The sequence below is a fragment of the Notamacropus eugenii genome, chromosome 3, assembly GCF_028372415.1.
Source record: "Notamacropus eugenii isolate mMacEug1 chromosome 3, mMacEug1.pri_v2, whole genome shotgun sequence".
NCBI lineage: Eukaryota > Metazoa > Chordata > Mammalia > Diprotodontia > Macropodidae > Notamacropus > Notamacropus eugenii.
In genome coordinates, this window is record NC_092874.1 from 412937628 (window position 1) to 412958698 (window position 21071).

At 38.1% G+C, this 21071-nt stretch overlaps 1 protein-coding gene across 14 annotated transcripts in view; it reads left to right on the forward strand.

Moving 5' to 3' along the window:
• The first annotated feature begins 16652 nt into the window (after positions 1-16652).
• IKZF1 (IKAROS family zinc finger 1) overlaps positions 16653-21071 on the forward strand; it is a 133699-nt gene continuing 129280 nt past the window's right edge. For 3 of the 14 annotated variants that reach the window (XM_072598139.1, XM_072598143.1, XM_072598150.1), the window contains exon 1: positions 16660-17111. In XM_072598139.1, coding sequence (XP_072454240.1) covers positions 16958-17111 — 154 coding nt within the window. In that variant the 5' untranslated portion in view covers positions 16660-16957. Of the gene's footprint in view, positions 17112-21071 lie in introns of all 14 variants that reach the window. The other 11 variants (XM_072598145.1, XM_072598153.1, XM_072598144.1 and 8 more) reach the window with 7 other exon arrangements.

The window sequence follows — 21071 nt, forward strand, 5'->3', positions numbered from 1 at the left end:
GTTTGAGTAACAACATGGAGGACAGGCTTTGCTCTTCCAAGCACAGATCCAGCACCTTCCCTCCCTCTGTCTTCCTTTCTTCCTTCCCCCACCATATCTCTCTCTTTGTCTCTGTCTCTGCTTCTCTCTATCTCCCTCTGTCTCTATGTCTCTCCCCATTCCCTCTCTCCAAGAAACAATACATAATTTGTATTTTTAAATGACTTTAACACTCTTTTAGTGTGCATCTAAAGACTTTTTTATTTTTTAACTTCCTTTTTATGACATACTGGTACACAGACTAGGACATTTCCCTATCTATAAAATGAGGAGAATTGGACTACATGCACTGACTGTAGGGTACCTCCAAGTTCAAATCCTATAATCTATGATCTCACATAGTAGTAAGTGGCTGGTATTACTTCTACATCTGTTAATGGAAACAAAAAGTCAGTGGAATAGAGTGTCTTCATTAACAGAACCTGTTACTGGGTATGGCAACTGTTGTTTTCCATAACTATAAAGGTCTGATGGAAAGAGCAATGATTTCAGATGATTGATCCTTCACAAAAGCATTTTGGTCATATCTACTAATACTCAAATTCTTGTGACAATCCAATGTATTAAAGTTAGGTTGACATAATTTCCATAGTCATTCTATAACATTTTTTAAAGTTAGGACAATATTTTTTTTCTTTATCTAGTCTTCTCATCTTCAATACATTTTGAAAAATGTAAAGTTACACTCAAGAAAACAAAAAAAAATCTGTTTTCTTCAGTATCATAGTACTGTCATTGATTTAACAATATTTATCTTTTAACAATAATCTTCAGTCATTTTCCTCTTGATTCTTGTTTACTTTCCATCCTCTATGGTGGTAACCATAGCTTCCATTTTTAATAATAATTTACTTTTTTCTATTAAAGAGAGGTTTATAAGCCATTAAAAGTCAGTGCCTTCAAAGTTTTACATTAAATTCCATATTTACAGTATAGATTAGAACATTAGGACCAAGATCATTCTTTAAAAACATTTTATGGAAAAATGGAAATTGGCACTTTACCTCATGATTTTTTTAAAGCAATTCTATTCTAATTGAATAATAATAGGAGATTAACAATTCCAATGTTCCTCCTCTTTCTATTAATGAATCAGAATCCACAAAAATGCAATTAAAATGCATAAAAGGTTCATGAGTATAATTTACATTTTCTTTACCAGTTGCTCTCATTTCTGAAGCCTGGCACCTCCAATAAAATGGTACTATTTAAAAGTGGGATTTTTTGTATTCGTTATTAAATTTATTCTTATTAAGATTACTTTCCTTGCTCCTCCACTTTTGCCTCACATAGTTGAAGAATATTTACCTTTTAATGCCAGGGGGAAACATTTTGTTGTTGTAATTGTTTGTTTTCTTTTGCGTTACTTTGTTTGTTTCAGTCAATTTGACCTCAACAAAGTTGGATCTCTTCAATGACTATTGGTAGGTACTCAACAAAACTTGCTGAAAACTCAGTGACATGCCTAGCTTTTTTCATTATTGAGGAAAACTTTTCCTCAACATTAGCGAGCTATAGAAACGAATTCCTCTCCTTCTTCTCTATGTTTTTCTTTTAAGGTCTTTTTCTTAAGAGTTCAGATGGCCTTAGGTTCTGGAGGCGACTCAGTGGCACAATAGATAGAGCATTGAGCCTGGAGTCCAGAATACCTGAGTTCAAATATAATTTCTGATTCTTTGTATCTATGTGATCCTGGGCAAATTATTTCATCTCTGTCTTCCTCAGTTTCTTCATTTGCAAAACAGGAATAATGATAGTATCATCTCCCAGGATTGTTGTGTGGAATAAATGAAACATTTGTAAAGTGTCATGTAAATCTTAAAGTGCTATAAAAATACTAGCTATCATTACTGACTATCATACAAAGTTTACTAATGGAACTCAAGCTAAGTTCAGGGAAGTTCTTCACTGGGTTCATAGAAATGAAAGTTTTGCAGCTGTCAAAAACCAAGTCATAAAGGGGTTGCCATATATTTTGGTGAAAAGACTATCCATAGCAATGAAATATGTATAACTAATTATCATCGTTGATTTGTGTCATTTTGTATACAGATACGGGTTTAATTCAATAGTGTACTATTTAGCCAGTTTTTTTCTTTATCAATACTAGTAACAATTTTCAATTAATTAGAAATTTATTGATTGCAACCAAATCTAGTTGGCCCTTTTGACTCAGACTTTTCTCTTATTGGACCTGCCTATTCAGACTATTGAATCACTGAAATTGGCTTTGATGAAATTTCTTTATCTTCGTTATTTTTTTTCATTTTCTTAGAAGTATCAATTCAACCCAAGTCATCTCTTCTGAAAAAGTTTGTGTCTACCAATGAATTCTTAATTAATCTTAGTTTACTTTTAAAGATCAAGAACAATTCCCCAAATCTACTAATCTACTTGTAACAACAAGGAAATGTTGTCAACACATCCTAAAACCTTAATTGATAATGTGTACCCTCTGTAAGTTGTTCTTCAACATCATCAGACCTAGCAGAGAAACTACTTTGCTCTTTTGACCAAAGATAATTTCATACACTTGCTTTGAATGATCACTTACTGATGGTTTTATAAAGTGGATTCATAGTTCAATAGGTGATCCTTTCCAACTCAGAGATACTGTGATCCTCCTTGGATGAATTCCGATACTCATTGTTTTTCCCATATTCTTACTGTATTAAGTTATTTTCCCTTTTCATCTCAATAACTTAACCTAGGCATTTTCTCTCTATGGCTGCTTTCATTCTGATTTGGACCTCAGAGCATGAGCATTTTGAATCTTTGATACAAAAGGCTAAATCTCATCTTCCAAAAATAATACAAACTCTACTATTTCAAACTCTCAACTTAAAATGGGTCAGTGATGCTGATTAAATCTGTTTTGTTGAGCTCAAAATCCCAATTCTTCCTTCTTATTTTCTATAATGCATATATGTAATTACATGCAGATTTTGAGATATTCTGGGTTTTTCACATAGTTTCCCCCTTGTTCTGATGAAGGACTCACTGCTGTTGCCAAAAAATTCTGGAGTTCAGTCTTTCCTTCATATCAGTGCACTTTGTGGGGCTTCGATTATTCATCCCCATTAGGTCCAGTTCAAGACCATCTTCTTAGTGGTAACCAACCTGCCTCCAGAGACTCACTTTCTTCATTGTGTGGATTGTGTCCAGAAAGTTTCCTTCCAGGAAGATCATGTCATGGTCAAGAAATACAATGTTTATCTTCACAAATATTGGTTTCTACTATACTATACCTTTTCTTATTTCTATTCTGTGATGCATACAATATTTTTTTATTTATTCCCAGAACCCCAGAGTAACAATTTAAATCTCCAGATTAGATTTTCAGTATTTTTTACTCCACTATAGATGAGTGGAGTTAGAAAACTCCAAAACTTCAAAAAATGAGTGGACATTGGAAAAATGTCAGTTATAAGTTCTGTTGTCTTATTCAAGTTCTTTGTGATATATTATATTAAGCTCCTCTAGAGATGAATTGGCAAGAGTTTGTTGGCATGATGGCAGATATAGTGGAATGAGAGTAAGGTTGGCTTAGAAGTATTGAGATGAGATCTAACTCTCCTTTTAGTCATCTACCACATATAAATGTGATGACTATACTACAATAGAAGTATTAGCATCTTAAATCTGGAGGAGTCCTCAGAGATCATATAGTCCAACCCTTCATTTTATAGATAAGGTCAAGTTTCAAATAATTTAAGTGACCTGTCTACAACAATACTGATGGCTGATGATAGACAAAGCAGGATCTAAGGCTTAAGTCTCCTGGTCCTAGTCCTGATTCCTGGCCTTTCTAGGATTATGCCATTTTGCTACTCCTATGGATCTGATGTTGGGGAATTTGGATAGATGCATCAAAGAGTATGGCTACCATTATCCAACATTCCATAGGAATGCTTAGAATTAACTATTACATTTATAATCATAGAATCTCAGATTTTGAAAATACCTCATAGGTCATCTACTTTAACATAAACCAAACCAAGAATTCTTTTACAATATCCCCCAAAAGTAGTCATCCAATCTATACTTGAAGACTTCAAGTTTAAAGAAGCTCACTACTTCTGGAGGCAACCATTTCCATTTTGGGACACTTCTAATAATTAGAAAGGTTTTCCTTACAGTAAGTTAAAATCTGCCTCTACATTTCCTGCCCATTATTGCTAATTTTGTCCTTTGAAGCCAAGGAGAATGAATCTAATCCCTCTCCCACTAATAATTCTTCAGACATTTGAAGACAGCTGCCATGTTCCCTTTGTCTCTTCTTCTCAAAGTTAAAGATCTCCTGCTCCCTCAAAAGGATACTCCTTTAGTATGATCTCCAGTCCTCTCACCAGCCTTCTTCAGGACATGACTTGGTTTGACTATCACAATTTTAAAACCATTCTATTAGGCATTAAAAAATGAAATTGGATCTGACTTCTGCCTAGATAGCCAACATATAATAAGACAAAAAGGCAAGACCTAAGTCAAATAAAAGTCAAGAATACACTCAAGAGAGAGAGATGCATGACCAATCCTGTTGTCCATATGCAAGGCCCATGTCAAGTTCCAACCATACTCCCTCCTTCCCCTCCCCCTGCCGCGCCCTAGCCTCTCACTAAGTTGATCTTTTGTCTAGGTGAAGAACACAAGATTGGGCCCTTGAGTGAAGAAATCAATAGTAAGTAGTTCTCTATGATTTTGCTGCTAAGTCTCATATTTGACAATCTTACGCTTACCGACTTGACAGTCTGCTTTCACTAATCCATATGCATATAAGGTGTATATTACCCCACGTCTATGAGACTTTCACTTAGCCAACGACATCTGTCTTTGAACTGTCATGAAATGCTAGCATGATTCTTTTTCTTTTGTAGTGTCAGGTTAAAATAATTCCTTTTTCTGTCATTATTAACCTTGTTAAATACCCTCTCCCTCCCCTTAGGAAAGGCATGAACTGAGTGCTAAGATTCAAACACCCCTTAACATATCCAGATGGGAAAAAAAAACCTCACATCTAGCTATCTACTTAATCAAATATCTACTTTTACTCCATCAACGGGGAGTAGGATCTTTTGTACGTTTAACAAATTCAAGCAATTTAATAACTGGGTTAAAGTCTATGTAAAGTACTTCAACAGCATGGGAAATAAAGACACTGGTCTACTGTCTTAGAATTGGTTAATGGAAGGTGTGAAATCTCCTGATATGAACAACAGTGGGTTCTTATACAGCTGCCTAATGCACTGCTGGGAAAACCTTTGAGAAGTTTTCCATCACCGGGGGAGGCGGGTTGACAGTTTTTGCCTTTGCTGTCAGTTCCACTGTGGGAGGCTCCTAAAATTACTGTATGCTCTAAGGAAGCATTTCTAGTGCCAACCCATCTGAGATGAAGCCAGGCCTGCCATACACTCTTATGCAGGTATCCAGCTTCTAGCTACAAGAGTACAAAAGCTCTGCCTAAGTAACACAAAGGGTGGCGAAAGTGGGCATTTATCCTATTAATCATAGATCACTATAGGGTAAGGGTAGAAAGAACCTTAGAGATAACTTGGGCATCACATTACAGATGGAGAAACTGAGGCTCACGGCAATGAAGTGATTTGCCATCCTCTTCAAATGATCAAATAGAGACTTATCTGTTTATATGTTGTATTCCTCTAGCAGAATATAAGCTCCTTGAGGGTAAGAATTCTTTTATTGTCTCATTTTGTCTTTGTATTGCTAGCACAGTGCTTTGCACGATAGATGCTTGACATAACTACTTGTTGATTTGAATTGAATTGCCCATAGTTACACAGCTAGTATATTTCAGAACCAAAGATCAAACCGAGGTGTCTTGACTGCAAGTCCAGTGCTCTTTCTACATCACCATGTCTAATTAGTCTGTCTAATCCAGTGGCCAGATTTTCTTTAGACTCTGTGCCAAACAGAGTTTCAATATGCAGCTTTTCTTCCATCTTCTTCTTTTTTACTTTAATCTAGAAATAACATGGACCTAGCTTATTTGGAATAGGGTACTTTCCAATGGTGTACATGCATCAATGGCATTTCAGTTCTGCCAGGCAATCAGATTCCTGTTAGAAACCAACATGCAAACTACCCAATTTTAGGTAATCAAAAGGCAGTAGTTCTTTGCCTCTTCACTGCAAAGACCACTTTACCTCAGTTTCTTCATCCCTCAGAAAGAAATAGCAAAACTTTCTAACCTGCTGGTGAGTGTGGAGGAAATTGATGAGCTGATGTTGGTAAAGTACTTTTTGCTGATTAGCTCAAAAGCCGTGTAAATATAAATCGTCCAAGACAGTATATCCTGCTCCGTTGCTACCTTAGGTGCCTAGAGCTTTCATTGAAATCAATTGGAGCTCCAGGAATGTCTAAGAAATATAGGCTTAGGGAGTCTGATACAAGGTATTTTGGTATGATTATTAAAGCACACTGAAGTAGGAGAGTGGCAACTGCTAAGTGTATGATTATCGATCGGCTGCATTTGGCCTTACTTTGAGAACTCTGCTATGTCAGGTAGTACAACTGAAACTGCATCAATCATTCTGTGTAACGCTTTATATCTTACAAGCCTAATGGCATTTGAATCTGAAGGGCCAAATTCTGCCTTGGGAAATGCACAGGGGGACTCCTAGAAGAAGAAGGAGGTATTGACATTTACCCTTCCAAATAACAAGCATCCTTCTCAACTACATCTCTTTCCTCTCAATAAGTCTTTCCAAGAAAGAGAGGGAAAACACTACAATTGCAAAAAGAAAGGGAAAAGGTCCTGACATTCCAAATGTGGCATTTAAATCCTTGGCTCCTTCCTACTTTCCCAGTCATGTTATTTGCCCCTCATACACTTTCTGTTCCAAGTAAACTTGTCTTCTAGCTGTTCCCTGCATACAACATTCCATCCCCTACTTCCCAATTTTTACAAAAGTGGTCGACCATATCTGAATTTATCTTTGAATTTGAGATACTGTTTTTGGAGTCTCTGCTGACTCTCTGGAGATACAGTGGATAGAGTTATTAGACCTGGAGTCAAGAAAACCTGAGATTAAACAGGACTTTAGACACTTTGTGTGGCTGTGGGCTATTCACTTAACCTCTGTTTACCTTAATTTCCTTAACTGTAAAATGGGGATATAGATGACTATTTGTGCCCAACCTGTGATGCAGCCTTTCAAACTCGTATTGGTCTGTTCAAGCAGTCAGACACACTGTAGGTTGACCCTGCCATTGTGATGTCATTTTAGTCCTCTTTGAGTATGAAGGACAACAAAACCTCAGTGTCCTCAACTGTAAAATGAGAATAACCACAGTAGCAGCACCTACTTCACAGAGTTGTTGTAAGGATCAAATAAGATAATATTGGTAAAAGGTCCTTAGCACAGTGCCTAGCCCATAGTATGTAGAATATACGTTTTATTTTCTTTCCTCTCTCTCCTCCCCCAACTTCATTCTGATTTGATGACTGGTCATTTCAGTAAGATCAGTGACATGGGTTCTGGTAGAACCCACACAAGATTTACCTGATAAAATCTGCTTCTTTCAAGGACGTGGCGCAAAATACTTGTGGTCCATTGATGAACAACAGAAAATGAAGTGCTCTGAGTCAATACCACTTCAGTTTTGATTGCAAGACACAATCAGGAGTATCCGGAGTTTAGAGATGGGTTAACTCTAACATGGGAAATCAAGTTTCTATTTGGCTGAGATGTAACTCATATGAAATCAGAATGTCTGAACTAGAAGAATGTGTCTATATTTGACAATATTAAGATTACTACTATTACTACTACTATTACTAACTACTACTTTCTTAGGTTTTGCAAATCACTTTTACATACATTATTTCATTTTATCTTAGGATGCTGTACTTTTTAAAAACAGAAAGAATGATTAATAATCATATTGCAAATTTCAATAGAATGCCCAAATAAGTTGATTTCTAATCAAGAACTACGAGAAAGTATATTCATATCATTAGTGCATTTTTTAAGAATCCATATCTTATAGAATTCAAGAGAACACAACTTGCCTTGGGGTAGCATCTTTAAGACATTGAAAAAGCCCAAAAAAATATTTCCAAGAATCTGGACTTATTCTCACTTCCTTTCTGGAAACAGGTGCATGTAAGTGTCAAAATACGCTTAATTTGACATGACTTTGTACAATGTACATTGCAAAGTCAAACCTGAGAAGTAGGGGAAAAAAATCTAAATTTTTAGAGAGGGAAGACATTATTGCTGAGATACTGTGAATAATGAAGAAAAGGAATACATATATAAATGAAATCACAGGTCTAAATCAGGGAGAAAACAAAACAAAACCTTAGCTGGCTGTCAGCCTCAAATCGAAATCCTCCAGTAACAGAAAGAACTCACTACTGCTCAAGGTAGCCTATTCCATTTTGGAGTAGATCGAATGTTATGGGAAAAAAAATTTCCCTTATATCAAGCTGAAATTTTATTCTCTGCAAACCATTGCACTTATTTTTCCTCCCTAAGCCAGGCAAGACAAATCTAATCTCTCTTCCACACAACGGCCCTCCACATACTTGAAGACGGCTAGCATGTTCAAGTCTTCTCTTTGGGTACCCCATTCTGTCCAAGTGATTTTCATGTGGCAGGTCTCCAGGCCCCTTCACCATCTGGTCACCCTTCTTTATATTCACTCCACTTAGTCAATGTCCTTCCTAAAAAAGGAATGTGTATAAATGATCCAAGTACTGCAGTTCTATGTTGATCATGGTAAAAAATGGCAGCCTTTTACTGTGGCCATTGTCTCATATTCGGACTGCCATTAATGCTTTCCAGGATAAGAATCCTCAAGTGCTGTAATGTTGATTATGCTAATGAGAGTTAAAGATCTTCCCCACCCATAAATGGGCCTGCCCTTTAAGGGAAGCTTGATTAATGAAGATTTGTTTTGTAGGAAGGCCCATACCTTTTGTTCGCTTCTAATGAGGCACTGGTACTCAAGGGTTGTGATGTCTTCTGTCTCTGAAAAGTGTATCTATACTCTGAGATGAGATTTTGTTTTGGGGCTTATTCTTTGAAAGCGTTTGTCCAGATAAAACTCTGGGTAGCTGTTAAGGAGCCCCAACCCTCTATCCACTTTGAAAACCTACATGTTGATGCTTCCCTCTCTGGTAATTGTGTACGGTCAGACAGCTAGATATGTCTGCTGATCTGTGATGTATGTATTGTTTACGGTCAGACATTTTTTTATTTCTCTGTGTTTTCTCTGAAGTTCACGGTGCTGCTTTTTCCCCCTGAATTAAATGAATGATGTATGTGCTTGATTATAGGACCCTCAAAAGTTGCTTTCCTTTTAGAAAAGCAAATCTAAGAACCTGTACAGCAGGCTCTCCTGTGTATGTCAGGGTCCTTGCTGTTTACAAGCGCCTAGTTTTTCACATACACTGTGGTCTTGCCATGACTCTCCCATCCTGTACAGTGTTGTGATTTTTGGGCTTTGGGCTTTGTACTTTGTACTTTACATGTTTCCCTGTTAAATTCCATCTTATTAGTTTTAGCCCATTAGTCAGTCAATCCACAAATATATGAAGTCCTTAGTGTGTGCCAGGTGCATATGGTGCCACAGAATGGCTATACCAGGAAAGGAAATAATGTAATCCCAGCCCTCAAGAAGAACATATTCTAATGGAGGATGAAACATACAAATAACTTTGCACATACGGGATATATAGAGGATAAATTTAAGGTAATCTCAAAAGGCAGGCACTAGAGGTAGTGGGCAACAGGAAAGTCTTCTTGAAGGAGGAGGGATTAGATCTGAGCCTTGAAGGTAGCGAGGGAGCTCAGAGACAGAGATGAGGTAGGAGAGCATTCTAGGTATGGGGAGTAGCCAGTACAGAGGATGGAATGCCATGTGCAAGGAATATGAAGTAGACTAGTAGGAAGATCATAGAGTGTGTGAAGAGGAGTGAACTGTAAGAAAACTGGCAAGTTAAGAAGAGACCATGTCAAGAAAAGCTTTAAATGCCAGAGAGAAGACTTTATACAAGAGAGAGGGAGGAAAGGAAGGAAACAAGGAAACAAAGAAGGAAGGAAGGAAAGAAGGAAGGAAGGAAATATTTATTAAGTACCTACTATGTGTCAGGCAATGTACTAAGCATTTTACAAATATCAACTTATTTGATCCTCACAACAACCCTGGGAAATAAGTGCTATTATCCTCATTTTTAACAATTCAGGAAACTGAGGTAGATAGAAATTGAGGGATTTGCCACAGACTCTGGGTGTCCCAAAAGTTTAAGTGCGTTTTAAGACTTACTATCGTATATTGTCAGATAGTCATCTGTGAAAGACTTAGTAATGCTGATCAGTACAATGACCCACCAGAATTCCAAAGTACCTATGATGTAAAATGTTGTCTACCTCCAGATAGAGAACCAATGGACTCAGAATGTAGATTGAGACACATTTTTTTCCCTTTCTCTTTGTTTTCTTTTTTCAGAACATGGTTAATGCGTAAATATGTTGTGCATGAATTCATATTATAACAGGTATCATACTTCTTGTTTCCTCAATGACTAGGGAAGATGATAAAGGGAGGAGAGGATTGGGAATTGAAAATAAAAAGAAAATCAAAAGAAAAAAGACTTAATAGTTTAAAACTGAACTAAAGTCTTTTGGGGACACCTTGCATCTGACCTTGGAGCTAATAGCAAGCCACTAGAGTTTATTGCTTGTGCATTTGTATGTGGATGTACATTTGGGAGTGGGGAGTAGGTAACATGGTTTGTCCTATGCCATACTATATATGCTGTTATTCAAAAGATTGATCAAACATCATAGGACTAAAGACAGATAGCTAGGACATGCCACTTCTCTTCAAGTTGACATTGATCCATTAAATTCTACTCTTTGAGTTTCTTCATTCGACTGGATCTGAATTCCCCTAGCTATACGATCCTCCAATCTACATCTCCCCGTCTTGCCCACCAGGGTAACATGATATACTTTGTCAAATGATTTACTAAAATCAGGGTATGTCTAACAACCCTGTCAAGGAAATGAAGTTTGTGTGACATGATCAATTCATTATTAAACCATACACTTGCTCATCATTGTTTCCCTTTCTAAAAGCTCAAAAACCATCTCTTTAACATGTTCCATAATTCTTCCAGAAATTGATGTGCATCTCACATATCAGTAGATAAGAGAATTCACTTTTTAAAAAACCTTTTCTTAAAAATGAGAACATATGTATGTTTCTCATCCCAGACAACTTTTTCCTTCACCACAATATTTCAAAGATCATTGATAGCCACTCAGCAAAATCACTGGTCCTTCCAGTGTCCAAGTCTGGTAACTTAAATTTACTGAATACAGCTAGTTTTGTTTTTCTTACCTTCTCACTTCTCTTTGATTTCTACTACCTGTGAACTACTTTTTAATCTAATCCTACCTAGTCTTTCTCTTCCAGAGATAAAATGGAAGGAAAATAAGAGACAGTATCACATGGCTGAAAGAGTAGATCTCATGGTCCAGGGTTCAAATTCTATCTCTGATGCCTATTACTTATATTCTTGGTATACAAGGCTATTTTTTATCTGATCCATTCTTTTTAAAAAAATAATTATATACGTCCTTCATCATATTTGACATGAGTAATATAAATCACTAAATCTCAGTTACATCTATAAGGTTGAATTTATATCCTTTTGTCCATCTTGTATGTTACCCATAACCTTCCAACTTGTGTAAAGACATTCACAACCTTAGTTTTTATTGCTATGCCTCCAATTTGACAACTGGAGGGATAGCTAGGTGGTGCAGTGGATAGAGCACCAGTGAAGGAGTCAGAAGGACCTGAGTTCAAATCTCACCTCAGACACTTGACCTTGTGTGACCTTGGGCAAGTCACTTAACCCCAATTGCCTCATCCTGGGTCATCTCCAGTCATCCTGATGAATATCTGGTCACTAAATTCAGATGGCTCAGCAGGAGAAGTGAGGCTGATGACCTGCACAACCCTTCCTCACTCAAAAAAGATAAATAAATAAAGTCAAGTGCAAGTCATGTCATTATTTCTCTGATGGCATGGTCTTCTTCGGCAACGAAGGATGAACACACTACTGATCTGAATCCTCCATGATGTTCTTCTAAATGTGTTTGCTCTTCTGTGATATCTGGCATGATAGATATGTGACTGAGAGCAGAAGTCCCCATTTATCTCCACTTCTATATTTACAAATCTCAAGGTAAATATAATTTGATTGAATCTTATTAGATGCATTCTATCACTGGACAAGAACTCATCATCCCTAGATCTTAAGATCAAGTGAGTCTTTATCCATGAGGGGGCCCATCCAAGAGTGTAGGGAAAATATCTTTCAGGTAACCCCAACCTCCTCCTCTCCAGCATTAATTCCCTTTGGTGCACAGAATCCTCTAAGGAGCAATATAAGTAGGTTACTGGACCTTTGATTTTGTAACGTAGAGAATTCTAGAGACTTCAGAGAAGTAGAAACTCCCTCTACTAATACAGTTTGGTAATATATAATTTTAGAGAATTGTCTAGTTCACTGAGAGATTAATGACTTGCCCAGAGTCACCTATTTGGTGCACCAGAAGTGAGACTTGAATCCAAGTTATCTTTGTTCCAAGGTCAGCTTTCAATCCACTATGACATGCTGCTGTAGAAATCCCTATAGCCACCTCAAATCAACAAGTTTCACCCCTTTTAATTCTAGTTTTCCCTTGCCTCTACCAAAGTAAGGAATCCCCAGGCATAAAAATTCTCTTCAGATAAATTAAGAGAAACGGTAAAAACGCAACGAGACTCTCTCACACTGGGTAAGCACGCGTCCTCCACTTTCAGTCAAAAGCAACCTAGAGTCCTTGTCCCTGGAGGCATTTTGACTTCCTGCAGTAGCTGAGCATAAGGAAGGAAGACAATCATGGAGGTGAACAAATAATATTCAGGGCAGGGACTGTCTTTTGCTTCTTTTTTGCATTCCAAACATTTAGCACCGTCCCTGGAACTGATAAATGGTTATTGATGGACTGGTTATTGATGATTTAGCTCAGTGCCTGACATATGGCAAATACTTAGTAAATACTTTTTTCCATTCATTCAAAAGGAACTATGGTAGTAGAATTACAAATTAAGATAGGGGTTACTTAGGCATCTCACTAGTATGTGTCTAATTGAGATTGATCCTTCTATTTGAGTTCATTCTACTTAAAGAACAAGATATGATGAACTAAGAACCTCCCTCTGTATTCCACTATATCCTTTCCTTTTCCTCTAGTTTTCAGTGGTTCCAAACTTCCATTTTAAAAAAAAAAAACAGCTTTATATTGTCTTCGAAGATCATTGATATGTCCCTTCTGAATGACAGAGCTAATCTGTTTCTCCCTACTCTATTTGACTGGGACAGTCCAAGAAGAGATTAAGAGGAAGAAGAAAACTTTTGTCCCAGACACTTCTTTCCAACCAGGTAAAAAGAAAAAAAAGAGAGAGAGAGAAAAGATTAAAAGAAAAAAGTATAGGAATGACGATGTCTAAATCAGATAATCACCAAAGTCAGACACGTTCCTTGCCAAAAGTTATGGATATGATCAACCATTTTGGATCTAAATAATTTTGATTTCAAGTACAGAAGAAATTTTAATTAAAGACTTTATTCAGAAATGTCATAACTTTTGCTGTCAATCCTTTCAGAGTGTAATGACTCTCTTGAACCCCACATTCAAAGGTGAAAAGCAAGCAATATTTGTGCCACTGCTGCATTTCATTGAATTACCAAGCAAGCAGAATACTGGGCACTTGGCATGGCAGGGTTATTTTCAAATCCTAAAGAACAGATAACATCTTTCATTTTATATTCCACGAATACAGTCTAGGATAGTACCTGATCTTTTTGTAACTCTGTAACAACCATTTAGATTGGTACAGTCTCAGACTCATCTCACTTTTCAGATTCCTACATCTTCTGCAGCTTATGAAAGAACGCGCTCTTCATTTGCCAGTACTCATGAAAAAAAAAAAAAACTGCAAGGCTAAGGAAACTGGTCTCCATTCAGGCAAAGCTTTGACTTTCAGAAATCTATGAAAATGATAAAAATGAAGCATCAGAAGTAGAAAGTACTGAGAATTTAGAAATAAGAATGATTAGGCAAAGTTTCATGTGGTCAAAGTTGTAATCAGTGAATTTTGGGGGGGGAGGGGGAAGGTTTTCTATTTCCTTAACTGGAGGATTCTTAGTTCAGAAAAGATAACATATCACTTTGTTTTACTTTAATGTTTAAGATTCTATCTCTTTCTAAATTTTTGCTTGTTTCTCATAAAGTGAGAAAAACTAAAAGATGCTAGATTCCATAAAGTTCAATGATTTGTATTTTCAATTTTGGAAAGTATTGAAAAATTGAAAATTTAAATGATTAATTATTATCTAAATAAATTATGCTTTTCACATTCACACTTGTTCACAAACATATTCCTTTCAAAAAATTTGAAATCACAAATAAAGTGATTTTTATCTGTATAGGATGGCCAAAAATTATCAGAACATATTTTTCAATCTCCCCCCAAAATTCGTTTTCCCACAAAAGGAAGAAAGCATATAATTGACTCTCAAACTATTCAACAAGAGATTCTTGTGTAAAATTATCTAGAGTAATGCTGTATCTGAAATTACCTTGTTCCCCTGCCCCTACATGGCTTCAAAACTGCCAAAACGTTAATTTCAATGCGTCTTCATACAACAGGCTTTTTGAATTTGGGAAAATTTGGTTCACTCTTTTTGAGTACTAGTAGGAAATTGGTGGAGTCACCCAACTACCACTTGAAATCTTTGTTAATAGAATCCCTGAATGGTATTGAGGGTATATTTGGCCACTGCAAGAAGCATACATATTTCAGAGTTATTTCTCCAATAGCCAGAGTGGATCTGAGTCACTGAGCATCAGACAGTCAGCATGGTGTAACAGATAGAATATGGGTGGGAGCTATGGTCAGAAGACCAAGGTTTGAATTTTATCTCAGAAAATCACTAGATTTGTGATCCTGGTAACTTACCCCTACTTACCCCTCGTAACTTCAGTTTTCTCATCTTCTAATCGGAATAATAATGCTTGAAGCAACATCAAAGGAAAGTGTTTATTTCCTTTATTCTGAGGAAAGTGTGTGTAAACCTTAAAATTCTATAGAAATTTGAGTTATTATTTGCTAACTGACACCTTTGGAGATAGATGCCTCCTCTTATCAGTTATCTATAAATGGTTGGACCAAAACACAGCGTTTAATATTTTCAGAACAGCAATCACACTTTGAAACTTCGCCAGGGAATTTCTTACAGAGAGATGTAGCATGGTGTTGGTTGGTTTGGTAGTCCCAAGACCTAGGTTTGAATTTTGCCATGGCTACTTAGTAGTATTATGATCTCCTACAAATCATTTAAGTTCTGTGGTCTCAGTTTATTCACCTGTTAAATGATGAAATTGTACTGGATGAGCTCTAAAGTCCTTTCTTGTACTCTAAATTCTGTTAGCCAATGATTTTCCATACAAGAAATGAGATGAGAAGGGAGGGAGATAACTAAATATTGAAAGGGATTCAAAAGGATATCGCTCTAAGTTCTGGTTTTTCCTTATAGTATATGAAAGAACATGCTAGAATGCAAATTTGTTAAGTAGCTTAAGATTGTCTTCAAACCACTTCCCCCACCAGCACCATTAACAGCACCACCACTCAGGGCTGTGCTTTAGAGGTTATCTTTTCTGAAGCACCTCATCTGAACCCCATAGGCAGCTCTCCACAATGGACTCTGAAGCACCTCATCTGACCCCCATAAGCAGTTCTCCACAGTGGGGCTTATCTGTCTCCTACTTCATGGTGATCAAAACTTATTTGTCCTATGTTCTGCTCTTTTGGAGGTTTTCTGTGTGCTGGATTATACCTCTTTGAGCTTTGCTAATATGCTAGTGAATGCTAAAAGCCTTCCAAGTAACATTCTTCCATTTGATTAGGTGCTTTTAGAGTCAACATGTTTCAATTCAATGGAATGACACATTCTGGGAATTTCAGGCACCGTGAGTGTACTTTGAGGGTCCAGTGGTCACTGTGCTCCTCAGATCAGACTATGCAGTTGGCTGTCTGCATAACCTACTAATGAGTTCAATCTTTCAGGGAGGGTTGATTGTAAATTGTGTACCAAGTCTAGGGAAAGAGAAGGGGGAAGGATTCCTCATTTCTACCTTAGTGGTGGGAGGGAAACGAGAACTGAGATATTCCATTGGCTGTTAGGAATCTTCCATGCACATGTGGCTTTCACTCACACACTTTTCCACACCCCCACCTAAGTAAGACTGTTCATCACTTGAACCCTGAGGCCTCAGACAGAATTGAGAAGAAAAGACATGCTATCTGGACCCTGTTAGGTTCGGGAAAATTCAGCATGTTGGACTGCTGCTAAAATGTGGGAAAATAACTAAAGATGGTATCGGTGCCTTCATTCCACCTGTTACTTCCGAGTAAACAGGCACAAACGTGTGAGTGCACAAGCAAGTGGCGATAAAATCTCTCTCAAAAAAATGTATACACATAAGCACACACCATATAGATGGTGTGCACACACAACAGACATCCTGACTTTCCACGTGTCGGGACACACCCCACACGCCCTTAGGGAAGTCCTCAAGTTGAGGATGCTGTGGGACCCCAAGGGTTAAGAGCTGGGGCTCAAAGAATGCCCGTGCAATTTTCTAATGTCCAGGCCCATCGGTGCAGAAAGGGGTGTGCCGTCCTCTGACAGCATCACTGAGCCTGCTACCTTCAAGGCTGGCTGCCGCCGCCGCCGCCGCCGCCTGCCTGCCTAGTCCTTAAATGAAGGCTGCGAGGCGCAGGATAGTAGCAGTGGCGAAATGCCTGGAGCTGGCCGCGGGCTGCAGTGATGTTGCACTGGAATGAGGAAGTGGAGTGGAGAGGGGAGGGACCGAGAGCGGAGCTGCCTCCTGCCGCCGCGGCTCTGCTGCGAGGTGGAGCAGCAGCACATGGAGCTGGAGAGGACTGGGAGAGCTGTCTTCTGCCAGCCCCGGCCAAAGCAGGTACCGTACTGCGCGCAGCGCCGCCGCCGCCTCCGGGACGTCCCTGCGGGCGGGCGCTGGGCGGCCAGGGTCAGTGCCACCAGCCTGGGCAGCCTTCTCCTGCCCAGAGCTCCGCTTAACCCGTGTCGTTCATTCGCTTTTTGTCGCCTTTTCCTTTAATTTTCGGCTTGGTGAGGTGGGGAAAAAAAACACCTGTTTGCGCGCTCGCGCTGCAGAAAAGTTTCCTGGTTATTTCTGTTTTGTCCCTTACTAGTTTGGGGGGCTGGCTTCAGTTTGGGGCACGACTAGAGTGGGGGGATGAAGGGGGGCGTGGGTGCGTGTGTGTGCGCGCTTGGGGGGACGGGCAGGGGTCCGCTGATGTCTAATGCAGCACATCCCTGCTCCTATTTTTGAAGACCTTTGGAGGCGTCTTCTTAGCCCGGGCTGGGGAGGACGGGGGTTTGCAGACGGGCACTGGGAGAACTGCATGGAGAAATAGTGAAGGGAAGAGGAACTGTTTGCAACTTGCAACTTTGTAACTCTTGAAGAACTCTCTACCAAAGTGCGCTAGCTCTTCCCTTGAATTCCTTTGTATTTGCAGGACAAGTTTGGAGAGGCGTAGTAGTCTGGAGGGGGGGGCGGGGAGAAAGGGAGAGGGAGGCTTTCTGGATGGTCTTCCTTCTGCCTTGGCTGGAATGGACTTTTTATGAAGGGTGCTCCCTTAGGTCTTGATCCAGACACGCAACTTGATGGGCAATCCAGTCCCAGCAAGTGCGCAGGAGAGAGAGAGATAAAGGGGGGGGGGGGGGGAGGAAAAAAAATAAGAAATAGGGAACAGTGAGAACTAAGCAATTTCAGGAAGTCATTGTGAAAGAAAGCTGGAAAGATTACAGTCTAAGTAAGCAGGTCATTGTAGCAAGTAGATACTGCCACTCCAGACAGTCCCTTTTATTCTGGTTGCAGCTTTAGAGAAGTTTATCCCAAGCAGAAAAGAAACTTGGGCAGCACCAGGGACAGGCCAGGAAATGGGAAAAAAAAGTCATTCTTGAAAGTTCCAGGAGTGAAGTTAACCTTTAGGGAGTGAATTCATTGCTTTGGGAAAAGGATGGTCAAATAGAATGGACAAAATTAAGGCGTCTGTGCTCTGGAAAGGGGAGGGAATAACGTGTACCTTGTCAGGCTCTCCGGGCGCTCCCAGAATCTTTTAAGCTCCCAAATAAGTTTCCCCATTCTCATGTATAGAGAGGGTGAAGGACTCGTGTAGCTAGTGAGGAAAGGCTGGGATATATTAACTGACTGAATAGACCACTGTGTGTTGTAAAAGGAGAGCGGTCCCATTTGTGAAAGCCTGCTCCGGAGTTGTTTTTAGCTGGGAGGCAGATGCTCCTGTAGCCGCAAGCTGCTAGCTGACACGCTGCTGGCTAGACCAGAGCAGAGCGCAGTTAGCATGAAGAAGGTGGTGTGGTGTCTAATCCTCTATACAGAAATGCTTCTCTTTTCCTGAAAAAAAGGGGGGTGGGGTATGAAGGAAGGTAAGACAAGTGCCTCCCACCTCTCGTGTCATTTATAAAAACTAGTTTATTTTCTAAATTTTGAAGGAGGGAACATTTTAATTGTCCTTTGATATGATTACAGATGGGCAGACTTAAGTCCTGTTAAAGGAATTCTCAAAGTTTTTAAAAGTTACCTATGGCTTTTCCTCTTTGATAATATGGAACAATGACCATATGTGTCTAAGTCCATATATTCCTATATGTGTAAATCATATTGTCTGTGTATATGTTTACACAAATAAGAAAACTCATTATTCCTTGGTAGATTATGAGAAATCCTGTGTGAACGTGATTTCTGCCTCCAATATTTTGGCTGTAAGTTGTGATGTTTGAATTATATGCAGGTAACAGTTTTCGTGGAGATACAAGCTTGTCCAATAAAAGTAGCACTGCCAGCTCCATTTTCTTTTCTGTGACAGGTTAACAGTGGCATTAAATGAGCACTTACTGCACACTATTTCTGCTTCGACTCTCCCTACAGTTATTTTTAAGGTTTTCCAGTTACAGTTAAAAATATAAGTTGAGAACCTTAAAAAAAAAAAGCACCTTTCAGTAGACAAATAGACATCCACTAAGAAAAAAGGGAGTTATTGAAAATATTTAATACATGAAAAGTACATGGTGAATTTCCTGATGAACTATATATTGTTTTAACTCACACTTATCACTTCCTTCAAAAAAGAAGAAAACATAAATAAATTCTTAAGGGAAAGGTATCCATTTTTCCTGATTTTTGCCTCGTTATTAAATTAACTCAGATATAAAGATAATAGTACAGACTTCCCATAGGAGATAAGAGGTAAATTGAAGAATGAGGCTAAATTCTGTTATAGGAATTTTGTAACCTTCTTGAAGTGATAAAGCAGGAATTCCAGCTTTTGGGGGGCAGCATTATTTGTTCCCCTCAGTTTGTAACATTAAATGATTAGTGACAAGATCTATTAGGTCATATTTCAGCATCATTAAAATACTATATTTGAACAAAAGATGAAACCCACATATATGTATTATGTATACGTAAAATGGCTTGTGGTGTACCATATATATTTCAAAGGAACACATATGCTCCCCCCTTTTGAAAAAATGCAAATAATGGGTTTTGACACAGATAATTTTTGAGTGAAATGTACCAAGTCTTGACATTTTGCATCATTCAGATATTCCTCTGTTCCTCCCCTCTCATTCCAAGGTGATGGTTGAAACACATGGGGAAAGGACAACGTAGAAACTTTGTGCCTGTTTTGTAGCTGAACAGAAGTTCAATCATCATCTGCCCCCTAATATTTGATGAATATTATAATACATATTTCTGAATCTAAAGAGTTTTACGATAATTCTTATGAAAGATTAAGCTATCATTATTTCATAGGATGGAATCAAGTTCATTAGAGAAGGTACCAAAAGGGTAAATTTGACTCTTTTCTTGAAAACAAGTTGTAAATCAGGCTTGATCTAAGCTAAGCATTTCAAATCAAGACTAATATTTGTGATTTAATTGAAAAGAGGCTTAACATTTCTTCTGGACCAAGCAGCTTTTTTCACCAATTCAGTAACTACATTTTTTTTATTATTTTAAGCTTTTGCTTTATGAATTTACAGGTATTATGACCATGTACCTTTTAAAATTTGTGGTTTGGGGAAGTTTTAATTTTTCTTGATTTGGATGGAATACTTTTCCTATCACCTCTCTAATGTAATTGATGCCATATTATTTTTTAAAACATCAGTTGAAGTAGAAGGGGGAAATACTGAGATTAATTTGTTAAGTAGGCACCAAAAATGGATGATGTTTTAACATACACCTTCTGTTAAGAAAGGCAGACTGTCTCTTATTACACACACTACAAAGATTTCTATCGTTGAGCAAAAATTTTAACCCAGAATTATTCCACTTGTCAAGTGTTGGGTGAATATCGTATGTTCCTCAGGTAACGTAACTGTGCTTCCAAGAAGAACATAGTTTTCAATAGCATTCCTGACTTTACCTCCTGCTGTGATTTTACTTACTTTGAAGAAGTGAGCACTAATTTTGTTGCTTAAATTCTAAGTGAAATTGATACAAATGGACCCAAATCACAAAGGGGCCAAACTCATTCTCAGGCCCACTTTGCTAAGGCACATTTCCTCTGAAAGAGAAAAATGAAAGGATTTTATTGAATTCTAGCCTATTTCCAATACATCATCGAAGAGATTTGTATCATACACCAGTTCTGGGGTGGTACATCTTTTTTTAGAATGTACATAAACCTTTATATCTTCAGAAGAGTTTTATAGTCATTTTAAAAATTAGTTATTATTTTGTGTAATATGATGGCCACGTGATCATATTATTTTACAGTTAGAAAGTTAAGGCACAAGTAAGGGATTGTATCAGGTTTGTTTGTTTTCAAATTTTTGGACTTAAAACTCAGACTTGTTGGTATGTTGC